General features: G+C 42.1%; 1 protein-coding gene and 1 non-coding gene across 2 annotated transcripts; both read left to right on the forward strand.

Annotated features, from left to right (window-relative positions):
• The first annotated feature begins 282 nt into the window (after positions 1-282).
• On the forward strand, positions 283-20,888 carry ARMC10 (armadillo repeat containing 10). Its single transcript, XM_036429647.2, has 6 exons — positions 283-674; positions 6,818-6,966; positions 10,143-10,277; positions 14,867-15,043; positions 18,811-18,882; positions 19,771-20,888. The coding sequence occupies exons 1-6, from the start codon at positions 347-349 to the stop codon at positions 20,020-20,022; spliced, it is 1,113 nt and encodes a 370-aa protein (XP_036285540.1). The 5' UTR covers positions 283-346; the 3' UTR covers positions 20,023-20,888.
• On the forward strand, positions 9,351-9,479 carry LOC118714632. The gene has a single exon (XR_004986636.1). It is a non-coding gene; the product is annotated as a small nucleolar RNA SNORA11 (small nucleolar RNA).
• Positions 20,889-22,488: the final 1,600 nt, after the last annotated feature.

Consider the following 22,488-nt stretch of genomic DNA (forward strand, 5'->3'; position numbering starts at 1 on the left):
TCTGAGGCATGGTGGGCGGGGCTATGAAGCCTGGTGGGCGGGGGCTCAGGGCCTGGTGGGCGGGGCTATGAAGCTTGGTGGACGGGGCGGGGCGCTGGAGGCGGGGTGGGCGGGGCGCTGGAGGCGGGGTGGGCGGGGCGCATCAAAGCCGCCCCACCCGGGGGGGGGCGCGGGCTCGGGCGGGGCGGCCCGGGCCTGGGAGGAAGCCCCGGGAAGCCCATCCCGGGCAGTGGCAGTAGCAGTGGCAGTCCCCCGGGCCCCCCTCAGGTCACACCGTGTGGCCGTCCTCCTCGGAGACCGGCCCTCCGCACCCCGCCCCTCGCCCCGCCTTCGGGCAGCCGCCGGGATGTGTCGTGGCCGGAGGGGGCGGTTTGACTCTCTGCGTTTCCGAGAGGCGGGGCTCCGGCTCCCATTTCCCCTCTCCTCCGGCGGCGCCGCTGCAGCTCCCGCGGCCGGCGGCCCGCTCGCTCCGCAGGCTCCAGCGCCCACGAGCCCCGCGCCAGGCCCCGCGCGGCGCCGGACCCCGCGGGGCGGCATGGGCGGCGCCCGGGACGCGGGCTGGGTGGCGGCCGGCCTGCTGCTCGGGGCCGGCGCCTGCTACTGCCTCTACCGGCTGACGCGGGCGCAGCGGCGGGGCGGCCCGGGGCTCCGGCTGCGCCCCTCGCGGTCCGCAGGTGAGGCCTCGGGGGCCCGGGCAGGTCGGGGAGGAGGGGGCCGGGGCGATCCCGGGGGCAGATGCTGAAGAGGATGCCGCAGGCGCCCCTGGCTGCCGCGTGCTCGCGGGGACGGCAGCAGCCGAGGAGGGAGGGAAGGTGGAGGGAGGCAGGGAGGCCCAGGTGCAGAGGGGGGCCGTCCCCTTCCCCGCCTCCGCTTCTTTGTTCGAAATCCCGGGGTGGAACATGGCCGGGCCCGCGGCCTGAGCCCGGCCTCGCCGCTGCGGATCCGGTTTCCCACACGCGCCGCGGTGGCTTCTCACGTTCCACCGCTTCCGGCCTTTGTGTTACCGGAGGGGTCCCCGCCGGCGGCGGCCGGGGGCCGCGGGGCCGGGGCAGCAGATGCCGCTCTGGGGCAGTTGCCCTGGAAGGACGGACGGACGGACGCCCGAGGGGCAGTGGTGCCCGGACACAGCCCAGCCTCCGAGCGGGCAGGTGCCTTGGTCTCCGTGGACATCTGTGTGCAGCCGGGGATGCTGGAGGCGGGTGTGGACGCAGCTGCTGCTGCAAAATGGAACCGTTGCCTGCTGGGCCAGCCCAGGGTTAGGCGTCTGTGCAGGAGCGGATGGCTGCGTTAGGATTCTAACCATTTGCCGGACGTTTCAGATCACGGGCGCTGTTAGGGGGAATCATTAAAATCACCTGGCAACCAAGAAACTCCTCTCCAAATGAAGAACTAAAATAGCTTCGTTATAGAAGAAGCACTCCCCTAGATGGCTACCCCTATCACAGGCAATCTGCTTGCTACTACCGTGTTTCCCCGAAAATAAGACCTAGCGCATGGAAAGATAAGACATCCCCTGAAAATAAGACCTAGCGCAACTTTGGGAGAAAAAAATATAAGACACTGCCTTATTTTCGGGGAAACAGGGTAGGATTGCAGAGACAAAGAGTTCTCGCCTCTTAGTAGACCCAGGTGTAACCTCTTTCCTGTGACGTGTATGTCCTCAAGATAAACAGCTTGTCCTTAGGAGGACCTGGCTGCAGCATTTGCCCAGAGAAGTGCAGGGAAGCCCACCTCGCTATGTATGGTTTGTCCGTAGTGCACTGGCAGTTGGGGTGGCTATTTGTGTTCGCCTTTCTCCTGGGGGAAAATAAGACTTCTCAGTATCTTTTTGATAAGCAGGTGGTTGCAATATGGAGCCAGGTGCCAAGCCTGAACTCAGACAAGATCAGCTCCACCTGGTGTTCCTTGATGCTTACATTTTCTTTTTAAAAAAAAATTTTATTGTTGAAAGTATTACATATGTCCCCCATATCCCCCATTGACCCCTTCTAGCCCTCCCCACCCCCATCCCAGACCTTCACCCACCTATTGACTGTGTCCATGGGTTATGCATATATGCGCACAAGTTCTTTGGGTGAAACAGATAATCCCAAAGCCCCTAAGAAAGATTTTATTGGGTTGTAAAGTGGCAAGAGGTTTACTTATCTTTTAAAAAGATGTGTATTTATGTCAAAGAGACATAAAGGAATTACAAGTTTGCTCAAGGAAATTCTGTAAGAAGGGAATGGATGGGGAGGTCTCTTTCCCCTTTCGCACAAAGGAAAAATCTTTTTAAAGATTTGCATTTAGCCGAGACCGGTTTGGCTCAATGGATAGAGCGTCGGCTTGGGGACTGAAGGGTCCCGGGTTCGATTCCGGTCAAGGGCATGTGCCTTGGTTGCGGGCATGTCCCCGGTGGGGGGTGTGCAAGAGGCAGCTGATCGATGACTCTCTCTCATCGATGTTTCTAACTCTCTATCTCTCTCCCTTCTTCTCTGTACAAAATCAATAAAATATATTTAAAAAAAAAAAAAAGATTTGCATTTACTAGTATACTCATGTACAAAGCCTAATATGTTGCCTTTGTGTCAGAGATGTTTCTGTATACTAGTAAGTAATTGATCTAGTGGCCTGGGCTCGTACTTCTCACACTGATGAAGACTGACAGTCTTACTTTTCCGTTGTTTTATTTTGTTAATCCTCATATGAGTATATCTTTTCCATTGATTTTTAGAGAAAGTGGAAGAGAGGGGGAGAGAGAAACATAGATTGGTTGCCTCCCCAATGTGCCCAGATGTGGCAGGGATCGAGTCTGCAACCAAGGTACATGCCCCCAGAATCGAACCCTTGACCAGAATCAAAGCTACGATTCTGCAGTCTGTGGGTGGTCACTCTGACCACTGAGCCAGACTGGCTACTGCCAAAGTCTTACTTTTTAAACTTAATTTTATTGTTTCCCAAAGTCACCATTACCTAAGGAAGCTTACAAAATAACTTGCTCACAGTATCTTCTTCCTGAAGCTACATCTTTGTCTTTGAATCACATTGAGAAAAACCCTTCTTGTCAGTATCATTCTTAAATTTTCAGAAGGTGATATTTTTTAATTGAGGTACATTTAGCATATAACATTCTTTATTGTATTTATCAAATCAATATATACATATATATCAAATTAAAATAATTTGATATATATCTATGTATTGCAAAATGATCACCACAATAAGTTTATTTATACCCATCAGCACACAGTTACAGTTTTTTGTTTTTTTTCTTGGGGTGAGAACTTTGAAGACACTCTCAGCAATTTTAAGTGTATAATAGAGTATTGTTAATTAGATGTGAGCCCTGACGGAACCGAATCTGCAACCTTTTGGTGTACAAGTCGATATTCCAACAAACTGGGCCACCCAGCCAGGGTGACTTAATTATTTTAATTACAGCAGTAATACATGTTTGTTTTTTTAAAAAATCAGAAAATAGCCGAAACCGGTTTGGCTCAGTGGTAGAGCGTCGGTCTGTGGGCTGAAAGGTCCCGGGTTCGATTCCAGTCAAGGGCATATACATTGGTTGCGGGCACATCCCCAGTAGGGGGTGTGCAGGAGGCACCTGATCGATGTTTCTCTCTCATCGATGTTTCTAGCTCTCTATCCTTCTCTCCTCTCTATAAAAAATGAATAAAATATATATTTTTTTAAATCAGAAAATACTCAGCGCAGGGTGGAAAATAAGTCACTTTCAATCCTAGCACCCAAAGATAACCGCCTATAATAATTTGGTACATGTTTTAAAAAGAAAAGTACAGATGTGACATAATATTGTACCTATTTTGTATAACCCTTCTCTTCCCCCACCTCCAATAGTGTAGTGTGGACACATGCACTGTCTGACCTATAATCCTAGTTTCACTTTTAAGGAATTGTTCTATGTTTATAACACAACTAGAGGACCGGTGCATGAAAATTCATGCACTGGAGCGGGAGCCCTCAGGGACAGGAGGCAACCTGGCGATCAGGGGAAGGCGACGCCCACATCACACCTCTGCTGCTGCCATTGCCTGCAGTGCAAGCCTCGGCCAGCCCTGGTTACCTTGCCTGCATCTTGGGCATCGGCTACCCAGCCAACATCCGAGACTTGCCCACACCTCAGGGTGGCCATGGGGGGCTGAGGGTGGGTCCAGTCCAGCCGAGTGCCTGCCACACCCTGGCAGGGCTGAAAGGACTGGGGGACTTTGGCAGGGCTGAGGGGACTGGGCGCCACCATCTTTGTGGCACATATTTGCATATTTCTTCTTTACTAGGTAGGGTAATCTATAGTAATAACAAGGTAATATGCTAATTAGACCAGACGTCATTCTGGATGTCCTTCCTGATGGAGCCAGGCCAGAGGCAAGCCAGTCCCAGGTGCCAGTGGGCAGCCCAAGGGAAGCTGATACCGGCAGCTGGGGAAGGAAGGCCTACTGTGGCACCAATTTTTGTGCATTGGGCCTCTAGTCTATATATATATATATAATGTGTGTGTGTGTGTGTGTGTGTGTGTATATATATATATATATATATACACACACACACATATATATATATATGGCTAAGTGACTATACATACGACCAACCTGTACATATGACATGTACTAGCAATTTAAAAATTGACTTGTGCATGTGAATACATATAAAGCTCTCACTGTCACCAATCTAGACAGAAGGAATAGTCCTACTTGAACCCATTTTCGGACATGGTCAGTTATATGTTACTTTCTCTTGAGTTCAAAGAGCATGTGACATTACAGTAGTAAATACTTCATCACAATGGAAATTAGTCAAGCACTCTGAAAATGTTTTCACTCTTAAAGTGGTATACAGGGAGATATTAAAATAAGTTAAATCAATTTATCAGATATTTTTATCAATTTTTTAATATCATGTTTTTGTTTTTATATTATGTTTTTATATCATCTTTGTTATATCACGTTATTGTTTATTAATCTATGTATTTTCATAAACATTTTACTAGTTTTCATCACTGGCACTTCTATTATAGAGAAAGGGCAAATAGTGATATTAAAATATTTCTCCTGGCCCGGAGCAGCGGCTGCCAGGCTGGGAGCGGCCAGGCCCGGAGCAGCGGCTGCCAGGCTGGGAGCGGCCAGGCCCGGAGCAGCCGGGTCGGGTGCGGCCAGGCCCGGAGCAGCGGCTGCCAGGCTGGGAGCGTCCAGGCCCGGAGCAGCCGGGTCGGGTGCGGCCAGGCCCGGAGCAGCGGCCAGGCCCGGAGTAGCCAGGTCGGGTGCGGCCAGGCCCGGAGCAGCGGCTGCCAGGCTGGGAGCAGCCGGGTCGGGAGTGGCCAGGCCCAGAGCAGCAGCAGCCAGGTCGGGAGCGGCGGTGACCAGACCCGGAGCAGCTGGTTATGGAACGAACCAGAGCAACAGAGGCCAGGCCCGGAACAGCTCGCTTCTCACCTGCCCCTGCCCCACGGCTGCCTCTCAGACATGGCTGGAAACTTTTGTGGGAACTTGAGGGTCTGCTGAATCAAGTGATGAAGGCTTAGATCTGGATGTGTTGAGTTAGTATAGGGCTGGGGTGTTGATCTGTGAGTGCCTTGGGTGGGGCCTGGATGAGGCTGGTTGACCTATTTGGAAATGTCTTTTGTGTGAAATCTACCATTGGGCATGTGGTGGTATTATTGATATGAGAAAATGCTAAGTAACTGATTTACTATCTGAAAAGGGATTTACTATCGGGGAAAGGGAGGGAGGAAGAGACTGAACATAAACTGCACCTATAAATGAGGACAATGGGGGATGGGGAGGGGGCGGAGGGTGGGGTGGGAACCTGGTGGAGGGGGGAAGAAATGAGGAACCTTTGTAACAATATGAACAATAAAGATTGATTTATTTTTTTTTAAAAAAAAAAGAAAGAAAGAAAGAAAAGATAAAAAAAAATAAAAAAAAAATAAAATATTTCTCCTAATTAATTTTCTTTCAATGTGCATGAATCCATGCACTGGGCCACTAGTAATATTATAAAAATGGTTTTCGATTTCTGCAAAGAGGATTTTTTTTTTTAATGTTAAAAGCTATAATTCTAAAAGTCACTGAGCAGATCCAACATTTGACTGTTCTAGCATTTCCTTAGAACGACAGCTTTTCCTTTGTCTTCACCACAGCAGGTCAGGACAACTGTGGAGCCTCCCAATCATCAATGCCTTGTTCATATAAACCAAACAAAAATGCCACACCAGCCCTAACCAGTTTTGCTCAGTGGATAGAGCATCGGCCTAAGGACTGAAAGGTCCCAGGTTTGATTCCAGCCAAGAGCATGTACCTTAGTTGCGGGCACATCCCCAGTAGGAGGTGTACAGGAGGCAGCTGATCGATGTTTCTCTCTCATCATGTTTCTAACTCTCTATCCCTCTCCCGTCCTCTCTGTAAAAAAAGCAATAAAATATTTTTTTAAAGCCACACAAAAAACACGATTCAGTTCCTCCCATAACTTTCTCCTGCCAGAGTTCTCTTAAAATTGTGTTCAGAAAAGGTCTGCTTAATGCAAATCTCATTCCTATAGGCAAATGCTTCATTGGATGGATGTACCTGATTTTTTTTAAGAAACAGAAAATGCAATTGGCACTAGGGTTATATCTTATTTGCATGCAGTGTCTTGCTAAAAAAGAAATACCATCTATAGATTAAAATAGCATCTTCCCAGGATTACTTGAGGATTATATCAGACAAAACACAAAGTGCTTAACTCCATGCCTGGCATCAGAGCATTCACTACTGTTTTTTAAAAAAAAGTTTAATGTCATACTGATTTTAGGTGAACTTTATATCATTTTCTTTTTATGCAGAAGACTTAACCAATGGTTCCTATGATGATGTCCTAAATGCTGAACAACTTCAGAAACTCCTTTATCTGCTTGAGTTAACTGAGGACACTTCAATCATTGAAAGAGCTTTGGTCACTCTGGGCAACAATGCAGCCTTTTCAACTAACCAGGTAAGTACCCTGTCTCAGCCCACAGGCTCCTCCCATTCCCACACACCAGCAGTAATGGTGACCCTGGGGAGTCAGCCTCAGTTTCCTCACCTGTACAATGTGACCTCTTACACCTCTTCTGAAAAGCACAGCTTAAAGCGAGGCGATTGTTAATATGTTTCTAGAACCCTATGGAATTGGTCACAGGTATCACATTTGTAATAAATGCATCTAACATTAGCATTGCATGGCCTTTTAAATTATTTAAAATTCAGCAGCAGAACAATGAAAGCATCTCACATTTAAGTACATTCTTTTCACTCTAATAACTCTTATGAGAATGGTTTTGGTACCGCTTGTCCCTGGATCGCTCCCAACAACCACTAAGCAATGTAAACAGCTTATAAGACTAAAGAGCTTAATCTGAATGCTTTCATCTCTGACCCCATGAAGAAAGAGAAGAAACATTTTCTGTTATTGTTTTCAGCTAGTGCCCCTTTGTTAACGTGATGAATGCAAAATTAACTTGAATTTTATGCTTTATTTCAATCCAGTTTTCTCCAGTATAGCAAGGTTTACTGTAAAGCTCTAGAGATTTATGATGAAATAGAAAGAATATTTGTGTATTGCTCACATTCTTCTAGTTGCAAGTGACAGAGCCCAGCTTACATTATTTTAACCAGAAAGGGAAAATATTGAGCTCAGTTAACTTGGACATCCAAGAATAGCACTGGTTTCAGGCACCAGTGAACACAGTTCAAGGCTATGGAAAGTGTTACCGGAGCTCGCTCTCTCTATCTTCTGTCTTTGCTTACGCCTGCTTCTTTTGTGTGTTGGTCTCTGTGTGTCTGACTACAAAAAGGTTTCCTTCTCAGGGATGGAAACAAAGCCACCGGCCTCTGAAGCCTTCATCCCTATAGTTCATAGTCTGGAAGGTGGAGTGCTGCGCAAGGGTCAAGTCGCTGGGTCGGGGCACCATGAACCATGATTAGCGAGGCCTGGCTCACAGGAGCATCCTGCAGCCATACTGCAGGGATGGGTATGAACACAGCTGACCAGCAGTCCCACCAGGGACTATATGGGACAGAGGAGGTGCCATGTCTGCCCCCAGGGAAAGAGGAGTGCCGGGCAATCAGAAACAACAGAGAATAATTTAGTGGCATGCCTGTATTGGGGTATTTCTGATGCCATCTATACTTACAATAGGGCAATATGCAAATTGGTCCGGGACTTCATACAGCAGGAAGGCGGGGCAGTGAGCTACAAGCAGTGGAGAGCTACAGGAGGGCGGGCGGCTAGCTATGTGCAGTGTAGAGCTACGAGCAGCAGTGGGCATGGCGACCAGCTGAGGCAAGTGGCAGTGAGCTACTCGAGCACGGATTAGTGCGCAGGGCTACTAGTAGTTTTATATCTCTCTGAAATAAACTGTACGCCAGTGTGTCAGTGGCCACTGGCAATCAGTACTTTCTTGGGTAATGAGAGTTAGTGCCCCTCATTGTTAATTATAGTGACTTGATCTGCTTTAGCAGTGGGGGTGGGTGGGGGTCGAGTGCTGTTTTTAGTAACGGTAACTACAAGTGTTTGGGAAGAACCTGGAACTGCAGAGGGAAGGCTTGTTTTCCTCTCCATGCTATGCCCCCTTAACAACAGGATAAGGGTCTTGGGCTGCTGGTAAACACGCCAGTAATCATTTTCAACCTGTGTTTCTTGTAACAGTTGGAGCAGTTGTACAGTTCAGCCTCAGCGCCAAAGGCACATAGTATCATAGTGCTGCAATTGCTTGAGAGAAATTCCAGAGTTAATTTTCCTCTGAAAATTTGGGAACCATTTATCAAACTGTGGAACTCCAGTTCTGCAAGATGTTAATAGATGTCCCTCCCATCTCCACCACTCTGGGAAATGACCCTCTTTGTGCACAGTTCATAGAAATACCAGTACAGTCGGCTCTTAAACAATAAGAGTGTTAGCACCAACCTCCATACAGTTGAAAATATGCAAATAACTTTTGATACCCCCAGGACTTAACTTCTAATAGCCTACTGTTGGCCCAAAGCCTTACTGATAACATAAACAGTCGATTAACACATATTTTGTTATATGTATTGTATACTATATTCTGAGAATAAGGCAATATAGAGAAAATAAAATGTCATTAAAATAATAAGGAAGATTGCCGAGACCTGTTTGGCTCAGTGAATAGAGTGTTGGCCTGCGGACTGAAAGTTCCCAAATTCGATTCCGTTCAAGGGCATGTATCTTGGTTGCGGGCACATCTCCAGTAGGGGGTGTGCAAGAGGCAGCTGATCGATGTCTCTCTCTCTCATCGATGTTTCTAACTATCTCTCTCTCTTCCTCTCTGTAAAAAATCAATAAAATATATCTTTTTAAAAAAAAATAAGGAAAATTGGATGTGGAGAGAGCAGAGTGCCTGAAGAATGGCTCCTCTGTGTATAACACATCCAACAGCAACTTGGGCTTACTCCTCATGGGTGGCAGGACACCATGTCCTTCCTGTGACATTGTGCCCTATATATACATTAATAAAAGGAAGAGAAAATACAGTTATAGAACTTACTGAAAAATGCCATGTATAAGTGGACCTATGCATTTCAAGCCCGTGTTGTTCAGAATTCAGTTGTACTATATCCAGTACTCCCCTCTTGGACCCTCCCAATGCACATGAACATTAAAACATTACAACAAAGAAATATGGTGACTGTGACTGTGATTACACCCAGAGCTGCTCACACTGGCTCAGCCACAACACCTCCCCTTCTTAAAATGGAACATCCATTAACATCTCGAGGGATTGGTATTCCAAAGAACATATTTTAACAAAACACTGCTTTAGTATTCTAAATCATAGTTTTGTAAATTTGCCTATATAGAGAAATGATATAACTAATTTCAAACTGAAATAATTTTTTTTTGTAAATTGCTTTGAGATCATTATAGTAACTGGGCAAATCTTTATATATCACCATGCAATAGTTTAAATACATCTTAATTTTATTTTCAATTGATTTTCTTTACCTATTATATTATGGGTGGTAAATTTTTTAAATAGGAATTATGGGTTATATATAAGAAAGATATTTCCAAAAAGTCATTAATTTTTTATTTGTGTTTGTAGATGCAAAGAAGTCAATGTAGGGGACTACATATTGAATTTACAGTGCTGTTTTTCCCCCTCTAAGGTTATTATTCGTGAATTGGGTGGTATTCCAATTGTTGGAAGCAAAATCAAGGACCCCAACTTCAGTATTAAAGAGAAGGCTTTAAATGCACTAAGTAACCTGAGTGTGAATGTTGAAAATCAAATCAAGATAAAGGTAAGCTATCTAAAATCACAAATGTGTAAGGTTATCGATAAATGAAAGCAAAAATAATATAAAGGTCAGTAATAAAAATTTAGTAGACTATCCTTTATAACGTTATGGCCAAGAATTACCCTTTCCCCCAGCTTTATTGAGCTGTAATTGCCATGTAACATTGTGCGAGTTGAAGGTGTAGAGAGTGATGATTGGATACATGTATACATTGCAGAATGATGACCACCATAGTGTTAGCTAATACCTCCATCATCTCACATAGTTACCTTCTTTTTCCGGCGGTAAGAACATCTAGAATCTCTTCTTTTAGCAACTTGAGGTATACATGGGCTACTGCTTGCACTACAGTGTTACTAACTATAGCCACCCTGCTGTACTTAGATCGCCAGAATTCATTCATCTTATAACTAGCTGTTTGTACCCTTTGACCAACATCTCCCCATTTCTCCCACCCACAGCCCCTGGCAACCACCTGCTACTCTGTTTCTATGAGTTAGGCTTCTTTAGATTCTGTATATAAGTATATATATTCAGTATTTGTCTTTCTCTTTGTGACTTATTTCACTTTATATAATGTCCCCAGGTTCCATCCATGTGGCAAATGGCAGTATTTCCCCCTCTTTAATGGCTGAATAATATTCCATTTGTGTATATCACATCTTCTTTATCCATTTGCCAACAGACACTTCGCTTGTTTCTATTCCTGGTTATTGTGAATAATGCTCCAGTGTACATGGGGTTATAGCTTTCTCTTCGCAATATTGATTTCGTTTCCTTCAGATAAGCACTCAGAAGTGGAACTGCTGGATTATATGGTAGTTCTAGTTTTAATTTTTTTTTTTTCTAGTTTTTAATTTTTTGAGGAACCTCCATACTGTTTCTGTACTGGCTGCACCAGTTTACATTCCCACCAGCAGTGCACAGGGATGATTTTTCTCTCCATTATTGCCACTTTTTTGTTTGTTGGTTGGTTGATTGATTTAAAGAAAAATAAAATTTTAATCCTCACCTGAGAATATGCCTTTTCATCAAATCTAAAGAGAGAGGAAGAGAAAGGGAAACAGAGAAATGTCGATTGGTTGCCTCACACATATGACCCAACTGTGGATCGAACCAGAGACCCTTCTGTGCACAGACAGTGCTCTGTCCTTGGAACCACTGGCCAGGGCTATTGCTATGTTAATGATAGCCATTCTGACAAAAGTGAGGTGACATCTCCTTGTGGTTTTGATTTGCATTTCCCTTATGATTAGTGATGTTGAGCATCTTTTCGTGAACTTATTGACCATGTGTGTCTCTCCTTTGGAATAATGTCTGCCTACTTTTTAATGTGTAGAATAAGGCAGAGGAGGGATCTAAACCAGCCAGTAAGAGGTGCAATGAATTTTTGAATTTAGAGATTCAGTTTAATCCAAGTAGTAAAGGAACCAGGCCAGAGTCAAATAACATCAAATGATAGATACAACAAATTAGGAAATTATGTTAATTCAGCATTTATTGAGTTCCTGATCTGTAGTACAGAGCTAAGAAATGAACATGATTCACATCTTTTTTAAGAAAACTAGAAGGGCCAAAACCGGTTTGGCTCAGTGGATAGAGCATCGGCCTGCGAACTGAAAAGTCCTGGGTTTGGTACCTGTCAAGGGCATGTGCCTTGGTTGCGGGCACATCCCCAGTGGGGGGTGTGCAAGAGGCAGCAAGTTTTCTACAAGTAGAGTTGGGGAGGAGGGGATTCCAGGAGAAAGGAACGAGGTAAGGTGGGCACAGGTCCAGGAATAACTGAGCTGCAACTACTGAACTGAAATGGCAAAAGGTTCAGAGATCATAGAGATGTAAATGCCCAACACATTTTAGGAAATGCTTTGAGAGCCATCACTATCTTACCTAAATAGGATTTATAAGACCTAAGGAAATGCGGTGTTTTTTGTTTTTTTTTTCCAAAGGAATGATGTGTGATGAAATTGTGACCTAAGAGTCAGTTGACTTATAAACATCATTTAGATCTAGAAACCAGATTAAAAATTTAATCTCTCTTTGCTTTACTGCCATTGCTTTAGTTTCTGTGGTAACATGGATACTACCTGGGTATTATTTAAATGTTAACTATCTTAGCATTTATATTGGGAATTTTTGCCACCAGTTAGTGTGTTTGGTGGAGTTCAGATTTAGTTGGGTGAACACCAATTATCTGAGAGAGAGAATTTTTCCAAAGACTATGGCCAGACATAGAAAATAGAGTTCAAAACACTTTCCATCATACTGGGTTTAGTTCTATTATTATGTGTGAAACTTGAGTCTTCTGGCATTACATTATTTTTTTGCCAGCTGTGGTTAACAATATTATGAAGGTATAGCTTATGTACGTTCCCCTAGGCATATATAAACCTTGGGCCATGTATAGTTTTGCTTATTTTATTTTTTAAATAAATTTTTATTGTTCATATTATTACAAATGTTCCTCCCCCCCCCACCCCCCACCCTATTGCTCTCAGGTTCCCACCCCACCCTCTGCCCTTTCCCCACCCCCCATTGTCCTCATCCATAGGTGCACAGTTCAGTCTCTTCCCACAACCCCCTCTCCCCTTTTCCCCAAGAATTGTCAGTTCACTCCCCTTCCATACCTCTGATCCTATTATATTCAACAGTTAATATTGTTCATCAGATTTTTTTTTTAATTTCCTTGGTTTTTAGATTCACTTGTTGATAGTTACATATTTGTTGTTCATAATTTTTATCTTTATTTACTTCTCTTCCCAAAGAACCCTCTTCAGCAATTCATATAATTCTGGTTTAGTGGTGATGAACTCCTTTAGCTTTTTTTTAATTAGTGAAGCTCTTTATCTGGCCTTCGATTCTGAGTGATAGCTTTGCTGGGTAGATTATCTTTGGCTGTAGGTTCTTACTATTCATCACCTTGAATATTTCTTGCCATTCTCGTCTGGCCTGCATGGTTTCTGTTGAGAAATCAGCTGACAATCGGATAGGTGCTCCTTTATAGCTAACTACCTGCTTTGCTCTTGCTTCTTTTAATATTTTCTCTTTGTCTTTTGCTCTTGGAATTTTAATTATGATTTGTCTTGGTGTGGTCCTCTTTGGATTCCTTTTGTTTGGAGTTCTGTGCGCTTCTTGGACTTGTAAGTCTAATTCTTTCACCAGGTGGGGGAAGTTTTCTGTCACTATTTCTTTCAGTATGTTTTCGATATCTTGCTCTCTCTCATCTTCTGGGACCCCCATAATTCTGATGTTGGTTTGCTTGAAGTTGTTCCAGAGGTTTCTTACATTATTTTCAATTTTCTGGATTCTCTTGCCTTCTTGCTTCTGCGGAGGAGTGTCTTCTGGCTCTTTATGTTCCAAATCTTTTACTTGATTCTTGCGATCTTCCATTCTGTTTTTAGGACTCTATAATATTTTTTATTTCAGACAATGTATTCTTTATTTCTTGTTGATCCCTTATCATTTCTTGTTGATTCCTTATTAATTCTAGTTGATCCCTTTTCATATCCTCATAGATCTTATCGACCTTTTCTAGGAAATTCTTGAAAAACCTTATAAGCGTAGATTTGAACTCTATATCCAGTCGCTTTTTGTCCTCCATTTCTTTCGTTTGTGATCTATTTTGATGTCTCGGCATTTTTGCAGCTTCCCTGATGGGGCGGGGTTTCAGAGTGGAGCCTAGCCTTGGCTTCTGTCAGCCCCACCCTATGCAGTTCCTGAGTTTCAGTAATCCCCAGGGTCCTTCAGTACTCGTTGCAAGCACCTCTGAGAGAAAGGTGCCCTCGATTTTCGCCTGCTACCAAACAGTCTAGGCTCTCCCCCAGTGAGCCCGGAACTGGGGTTCAGTTCAGTTGGAAGTGGAATTGGAGGTGGCGTTCAGAGCAGTCCGGAGCTTTGGTCTCCTTCCCACCTGGGCAATCCCGCGACACAGCCGACCTTCCCTTCCCTGCACACAATGTGCGCACCTCCGGGACCTCCTTTCAGCGCTCCCCTGGGGTTCTGCCTTACAGCCCAGCTCCCTATGGATGAGCCTGGGTCCCCGGGGTCTGGCCTGGAACTGGGGTTCAGAGCAGTCGGAACTGGGGCCCAGCACAGTCGGAGCTTTTGTCTCCTTCCCACTAGGGAACTCCAGCCAGGCACTTAGCCACCCCGCCCTTCCTCTCCGGCTCCTCTTCCTTCTGGTTTTCTCCTTGCTTCTCGTTGTAGAATTTCCAGTCATTCGACTTTTCTGTAGTTCTGGGTAATGTCATTTTATATTTTAGTTGTATTTTATTGAAATTGTTGTGTGCGGCTGCGGCGAGGTGTTTACCTGTTCAGCCATCTTGGATTCTCCCATCAGTTTTGCTTATTTTTGATAGGACTAACTATAATGCAGAATTCTATTTTACTCTCCCCCACCTTCTTTACTTTTTTATTTCTTTATGTACCTCCTAGACCCTACTGCGAAGGTGCTTAACCATGGTACAAAGAGACTTCACACGTGTTCCCTCTTAATTCTGTTGTGCTCAGAACAGTTGACTCACTGTGCAGAAAGTTATTGTTCAATAGGAAAACTCTGGAGATTCTCAGATGCTCACTTTTCCCCCCTCCTCCAGGTATACGTCAGTCAAGTCTGTGAGGATGTCTTCTCCGGCCCCCTGAACTCCCCTGTGCAGTTGGCGGGACTGAGGTTGCTAACAAACATGACAGTCACCAATGACCATCAGCATATGTTTACCAGTCACATTACAGACCTGTTCCAAGTGTTGCTTTCAGGAAATGGAACCACCAAGGTACGAAGGAACAGTGATTACTTGAAGTACAAAGAGCTATCGCATCAAGGTTATAAGATTGGAGTTGAATTTTCAAGTCCCTCAAAAGAGAAAGTTAAAGTTTATTAAAAACCCTTACATGGGTCCAAGAAAGTGAATTATTTTTATTCCGTAATATTGAATTTTAAAATGAACTTGTGAAAATAATATATTTTGCTTCATCAGTAGATTGGTATTTATTTGGTTTTCTGCACATCAGTTTATCTTCTACTGAAGGTATCTAGCTTCCCCCAGCCCCCACCCCAATGGCGTCTTGGAGGTATAGTGCTGGTTAATTGAATTTTTGCTTACCTTAGGGTTAACAAAACATGTTGATTCAGCCATTATTGGCTGAAAAGTCTTTGTGATACTACTGTTAAGTTTTAGTAATGGGTGTTTCAGTGCTTCACTTTGACCTGTTACGTAGACATAGGAGGCAGTAGGTTGAGCTGAATTCAGTAGAATCTCAAGAGACACCCTATGAAAGTTACTTGAATAACCCCTCACACTAGTGAGTATTCTTATCAAGTGCCATTTTCAAGAAATAGCATAAAAACAGGAGGCAGATTAATCAGAGTTTCTGATTTGTTGGGTTGATCCATCAGTGTTTTACTGAATTAGTCTCTGTTCTCTGGCACAGTTGATATAAAAATGCACAAGCATTGTAGTATTTGTTTGATTGTTTGTTTTTAAATTGTCACCGGAGGATATTTCCATTGACTTTATAGAAAAAGGAAGGAAGAGAGAGAGAAACATACATGTGCGAGAGAAACTTTGATTGGTTGCCTCCCTACTTACCCCTACTGGGGATCAAGCCTAGGTATGTGCTCTGACCAGGAATCAAGCCTGAAACCGTCTTGGTGCACCAGATATTGATCAACCAACTGAGCCACACCGGCTGGGCAAAATGCACAAGCATCTTAGAAGAACCGGATATGAAGCCAGACTCCAAATACTCGTTGTCACTGAAGTTATTTCTGAGGTTATCAAATTGTGATCACAGTAGAGCCTCATTATAATCCTTTTAAAGGCATTCAAAATTAAATGTAATAATCATATTAATAATATCTTAACAATATTGCTCCATCCAGTCACAATTTCCAAAATGCATGCACCCATCACCATGTCTCCCCTCCAGGAGACCAAGGTGACTTCCAGCCCCTGGGGCCCTGTAGGGACTCCCTTCCCTCACCCTGGGGCCTGGCAGCTGTAGGAAACCCCCCCTCCGCCTCTCTGTGCAGCTGCCTTACCCAAAACCCCAGGGGAGCACTTGAGTTCAGAGTCAGGCGAGTCTGACCTTGAGGCTGTAAAATCTGTCTCAGACTTGGTCTGTGTTTTAATATATTTTTATGACTTTTTAAAAGGTGACTCACGCCCTGGGTGCTGTGGCTCACGTGGTTGGAGCATTGTCCCACAAACCAGACTGTGGATCTGATTCCTGGTCGGGGCACATACCTAGGCTGCGGATTCTATCCCTGGTCAGAGCGCATCTGTGAGGGAACCAACTGATCCATGTTTCTCTCTAAATAATCAGAAAAACGTGTCTTTGTGTAAGGATTATTTAAAAAAAAGAAGAAGAAGAAGTAACACCCACCACAATAGTATGTTCTATTTCTATTTTTCCATTACTCTGCCTAGTACAATATTTCTGGAATAGAAAATTGGCTTTTTTGGTCTGTCTGGAAATCTAACCACCAATTATAACATTGTTTTTCTCCTTAAAAAAAGTTTCAACTTGCAAACTAACTTTTGGATAGTAATCCATTTTTAAGTGGGAAATTGTATTCATTTTAGATATTTTCTTAGTAACCACCAAAATGACTTTTTTTTATATCTTATTTTTAATAAGTGATCTCACTGTACTAGTGAGGTCACTTATTAAAAATAATAACCTTTTGGCTATAACACTGATTCATAACTAAATACAAATAGTGGAAGATTAATGTACATAAACTGCTCCATTGTCAGTGAGAGCAAAGAAAACTTAATGGTTTAAAAGAAATGACACAGCCCCCTACAAGATGGCACATGTGATAAGAGACCGAGACAGTGTGGTTTCAAACTGAAATACATGCTCTACATGTTTTTTGGTGTGGTTTGTGTTTGTTTTCCATGTCATCTGTCTTCTACAGAACAAAGCAACATGGAATTTTAGTTCAGGATACTGTGTGCTGCTGCAGTTGTTACTCCTGGTTGTAAATCTGCCCTCATTGACAACTAGAGGGCCTTTTAGATTCTGTTGACTTCATCCAGGCTTATTTCATAGTTTTGGGACTATCCTATTTCAGAACTCTTGTCCCAGTTTTCTTAAAACTTCAGTGAAGTTGGAGACTAGTGTTTATTCCCAACACTTTCTATAGGTGTTGTTGGCAGCCAGTTGGGCTCCCCAGACCTGACAGTGACTCCAGGAAGTGCACAAAAGAAAAAGGTCGAAAGTCGTCTTTGCTCTTTCACTTTAAAAGGCTGTAATTTTACAAAGGATGTCTGTTTGGAAAACATGATCTCCACATATACAAGAAAATTTTACCCATGGTTTCCAGTGCAAGTGCAGTAGGCAGATAGGATTGTGGCTTTTGTTTTTACCTTGTTCTCTTCTGCACTGTTTGAAATTTATCATGATCATTTATTAATTTTATTTTTAAAAATTTAAAGGAAAATAAAGTTTAATATCAATATTTCATATAGTTTTCCACTGCATAATTTTTAATAGTTGATTAAAAAAATAAAATTAAAATTAAGCAAAGCCATATATTCTCAATTAACAAATTAGTATGTTCAACATATTCAAAGGAATATATGAATATGTAGGATCTATATATATATATATATATATATATATATATATATATATATATATATATATATATAAAGCCTAAGCAACCATTTGATCGTTCAGGTGGTAGCTATGACACACACTGACCATCAGGGGCAGGCGCTCAATGCACAGGCATGAAACATGGAACAGACTGATGAATCTCAGAGGGAAGGGAGGAGGGGGGGAAGAGTGGGAAGAGATTAACCAAAGATCTTATATGCATACCATGTTCCCCCGAAAATAAGACATCCTCCGAAAATAAGACCTAACGCATGGAAAGATAAGACATCCCCTGAAAATAAGACCTAGCGCAACTTAGGGAGAAAAAATTAATATAAGACACTGTCTTATTTTCGGGGAAACAGGGTACTAGAGGCCTGGTGCATGGATTTGTGCACCAGTGGGGGTCCCTCGGTTTGGCCTGTGGGGATCTGACCGAAACCTGCAGTCCGACAGCCTCTGAGGGGTCCTGGATTGTGAAAGGGTGCAGGCCAGGCCGAGGAACCAGGCCTCTAGCAGGTACATAAAGACCAAGGAGAAAATACCAAAACTTAATAGTGATCATTTCTGGTCATGGAAATATGGGTGAATTTCCTTTTTGTGCTTTTCTGTCTTCTTTGCTAATATTCTTTAGTAAACACATAATGCCTTTGTAATCAGAGCAAGTTTTATAAAATACACATCCGGTTCCTTTTCGGTCTAGTGGAGAGCACATTTGTCACCATTTCCTGACTTCAGAACCCCCTCCCTGCTCTCACTCTGTCATTTCAAGTATCTTATAGAAAGTCCAGTTTTACTTGACCTTTGTTTTTAAAGTTGGAATTCTATTTTAATTTTTTTATTGCTAAGTTGTCAGTTATAAGTGATAGGAATGCTGATACTTACAATTCATGCCAATGGAGTCTCAAATAAACAAATATTGCTCTTATTTCAGGTTCAGGTTTTAAAGCTGCTGTTGAATTTGTCTGAAAATCCAGCCATGACGGAAGGACTACTTGGTGCCCAAGTAAATAGCTTACTTTTTTGTTTTGTAAACATGCAAATGTGTAGATGTGGACAGATGGACCTGGATGAATTTATCCCTTTTATCGATATAATGCTAACAGGGATCATCTCGGAGGAGCAATATTGTATTATGTTTTTTCTTTGGTTCTTTTTGCCTCTATGAACTTTTCAAAATTTTTGTAAGGAGCATATTTTACTTTTAAAATTTGTTTTTCAAAAGGTCTCCCTAGTAAAAATAAATAGTAATTTTTCTGTCTCCACCCAATTTGGAAGCTACTTATATCGTCACATCTTTTACACTTGACTTGGTTGTGCTCACATGTATCTCTTACCCACTGAAACACTGGTATGAAAGGAGTTCCCAGTATGCGCCCCTTGCTGGGCTGAATCCCGATATTCCAAGTGAGTACAGGATGACATGGCGCTGTCCTCATGGAGCTTACAGTGTAGGGAGGAGACAAAAATATGTAACAGGAGAACAAGACAATTAAAAACTCAGTATTCTGAAGGGAACAAGGTGGTGCAGTTAGAGCCACCTCAGCTCCTGTGGAGACCCTGCTCTGTTACCCTGCTCACTGTGCCCCGCAGGCAAGTGTGCAGTAAATGTTTGACGGGTGAATTGGTAAGGTCCCAAGAAGACTGTATGATGGGTCAGGAAGTGGGAGTTTTCCCAAATGATTATATTCTAGGATTCCAAGGAAATCTTATTTTTCAGCTAAAATATGAAACCTTTTTTTCCATTAATATACACTGTGGGGGTACATAAGATTTTAAATTTATATTATACAATCTTAGGGATAATGTTCAATGGTAAGATTTTTAAAATGTGAAAATACACAAGAAAAATGTTTTCATATGTTAAAATAATTCTTGTTGTTTCCTTTTTCAGGTGGATTCATCATTCCTTTCCCTTTATGATGGCCACGTGGCAAAGGAGATTCTTCTTCGAGCTCTTACGCTATTTCAGAATATAAATAACTGCCTCAAAAAGGAAGGCCACTTAACTATTCAGCCTACTTTCACTCAAGGTTCATTGTTTTCCCTGTTATATGGAGAAGAATGTGCCCAGAAAATGAGAGCATTAGTTAATCATCCTGATGCGGACGTGAAGGAAAAGGTAACAATAATACCCAAATTCTAACTGGTAGGTCATGCTTCCCAAAGAGTAATGAAGTCTGGAAGTAAACATCTTCTTTACAAAGGGGTTCTTCCAGCTGCTGAATTTAAACAGTAAATATCAGATTTCATCATTTCCACAGCTAGAACTTGCCATGGTCTTCTGATGTATTTTGGACCATTTTATTTATACCAAACAAATATAACAGCTTGTTCTGAAACATTTCCTTTTATTTTGCTCTTTGCTGAGCTACTTTAATTATTTCTTCTACTTGAAGTGACAGTGACCTTTTTATATGTAAGCTCCTCTTCTGCTGTTTGCTGTGATTAGTACTCACCTGAGAGAGCATTAGTATGTGATTGACTTTTCTATGTTTAGAACTGCCGTAGGAATGACCTTCTTTTAGTAGCAGTGAGATCCTATGCTCTTGAGTCCACCTGCCAGCCTAGCCATACTGCTTTCAAAAGTCTATTCTAGTTATTAAAATCTATTCCAGTCAATGAAAATGGTAAACTTTTCGGAGAAATGTTTCCTCCTGCTCACTCATTCCCATTCAGTGTGCCAGCATGTAAAGATGCTGTTATAAAATACTGAGATCCATCTAAGTGCCCACCTATAGGCAATTGGTTAAGTCCATCATCTAGTCTTAAAGAGCTGAGTAGGTCTGAATATGCTAATGTGGAAAGACACCCATGAAATATGAATGTTTTTAAATGAACGAGATTTAGGCTAATATATGGATAGCCACTTCTAGAATGATACTCAGACTCCTGGGCATGGGACTGTGAGGTGAGGAAATGATTTTTCTATGTTCACATTCTACTGTTTGAAATTTTTACTATGGCATTAATTTTATCATAATTTTTTAAATAAAAAGGAAAAGTAATTCACAAGGTTATGTTTTCTCCTATTAATTGATAGTACTTTATTCATTAATTTTCATCCATATTTTACTTGACTAAAATTACATACAATATATGAAAATTTCTCAGCTATTATCTTTAATAATATTTTTGCTCCATAAGCTACTGTAACAATTCACCGATATATTGAAATTCAGCCAGGTTTTATAGTATTCAAGTTCATCACCACCATGCTTAGTATTAATAAAAATGCAAGCAGAAGCTTTCCTACTCAAGTATTTAAGGCAAAGCTTTAATAGTACTTTAAATTCCCTTGGTAAATACATGGATTTCCATAGGAAGTCAGAATCCTCAAACAGAAAGATGTGTTTTCACAGTTATCCTGATACAGAACTCAAAATTGGAAAAAATATTTTTACAGTAGAAAAAGGATTCAACATTGAGATGAAACATGTAAATTCCTAAGTGGCTACAGTAGTAATTAATGTACATATGATGACTAAAAATAATACTTTATCAGTGATGCAAACATAAGTATTAATTCCCTGAAAGATACATTTCTTTGTAATGTTTTATCCTGCCTTGTTATTTACCGAAAATATGTATTCAAAATGCACACATTAACTGCTTTGGTTTCAATGTGCATTAGCAGCATTGAATGCTAAAACTGCCTCTTCTTCAATTAGTTTGAATAATCACATATCCTGGAAATAAGAGCATTGACCCTGAAATGTCAAAATGCTGGAGAAAGAGGAGTCATTGTAACCACCCAGAGAGAATTACATAATGGAAATGCCCAAGCAGATTTCTATCTCTGAAGATTGTGGCACACCTTGGCTTTTATTAAGTGAGACTTTTAATTGGTGGTTCCATCTCTCTGGCAATGAGGAATGTCAGTGTTCCTCAGTTCCCACAGGAAAAAGGGAAACTTCAATAATGTCTCACCTTGGTAATGATGCCAGCTAATCAAAGAGGAAAATGAAATTGACTTAGAGGAAGGAGATTAAAAAGTATTATGAAGTACATTAGACTGAAGGGAAGAGAATATATTTGTCTTATACTTTACAATTTTTCTTTTTCATTTTGCAGATAAATCCTTCAAAATGTAGATATAAGTAAAAAAATAAAATGGGACTAACTCAACAGTGAGATTCTATAAGGAGAGATGAAGCTTAATGTACTTCTTAGTAATAAAACATCAAAGTAGGAAGAATGTGAATGGTAATTAAAGCTTGTGAGGCAGCCTAGAAATATGAGGCAGGCCCAATTAAGTGGAACTAGCACATAATTTAAAGTGCTTAGAGACCATCAGTTGGTAAATGTGAATACAAAAATAATGTTAAGGCATTGGACATAGAAGAAATCAACAAGAGGTACTTAGCTTGTTTCATAGAGCAGAGGTAAGAGATGAATTTTCCATTCAGTGTGAAATAGCAAAGAAGGTAATCATAAAAACATTGGCTAGTATTAGGGTAACACACCTCAAAACTAACATTCTGATTTGCAGCTGCTTGCTAAATGCTCCTTTGAAGTGAAAAAGTTTATGCTTGTTTTTTTTCCTGAAGGTCCATTTTATGGGAAAATTTTTTGTGCTTTAGTGCCCCCAAATCACATACATTTACATGCA

This window comes from Pipistrellus kuhlii, unplaced genomic scaffold (genome assembly GCF_014108245.1).
Source record: "Pipistrellus kuhlii isolate mPipKuh1 unplaced genomic scaffold, mPipKuh1.p scaffold_m20_p_10, whole genome shotgun sequence".
Classification (NCBI taxonomy): domain Eukaryota; kingdom Metazoa; phylum Chordata; class Mammalia; order Chiroptera; family Vespertilionidae; genus Pipistrellus; species Pipistrellus kuhlii.

What these genes read in the sequence shown, in the direction of transcription:
- ARMC10 (XM_036429647.2), top strand. Translation starts at nt 347, where the DNA reads ATGTGTCGTGGCCGGAGGGGGCGGTTTGACTCTCTGCGTTTCCGAGAG. An exon ending in CAGGAAATGGAACCACCAAG is followed by an intron (nt 15,044 to 18,810) that starts GTACGAAGGAAC and finishes CTCTTATTTCAG; the next exon opens with GTTCAGGTTTTAAAGCTGCT. An exon ending in AAGGACTACTTGGTGCCCAA is followed by an intron (nt 18,883 to 19,770) that starts GTAAATAGCTTA and finishes TTCCTTTTTCAG; the next exon opens with GTGGATTCATCATTCCTTTC.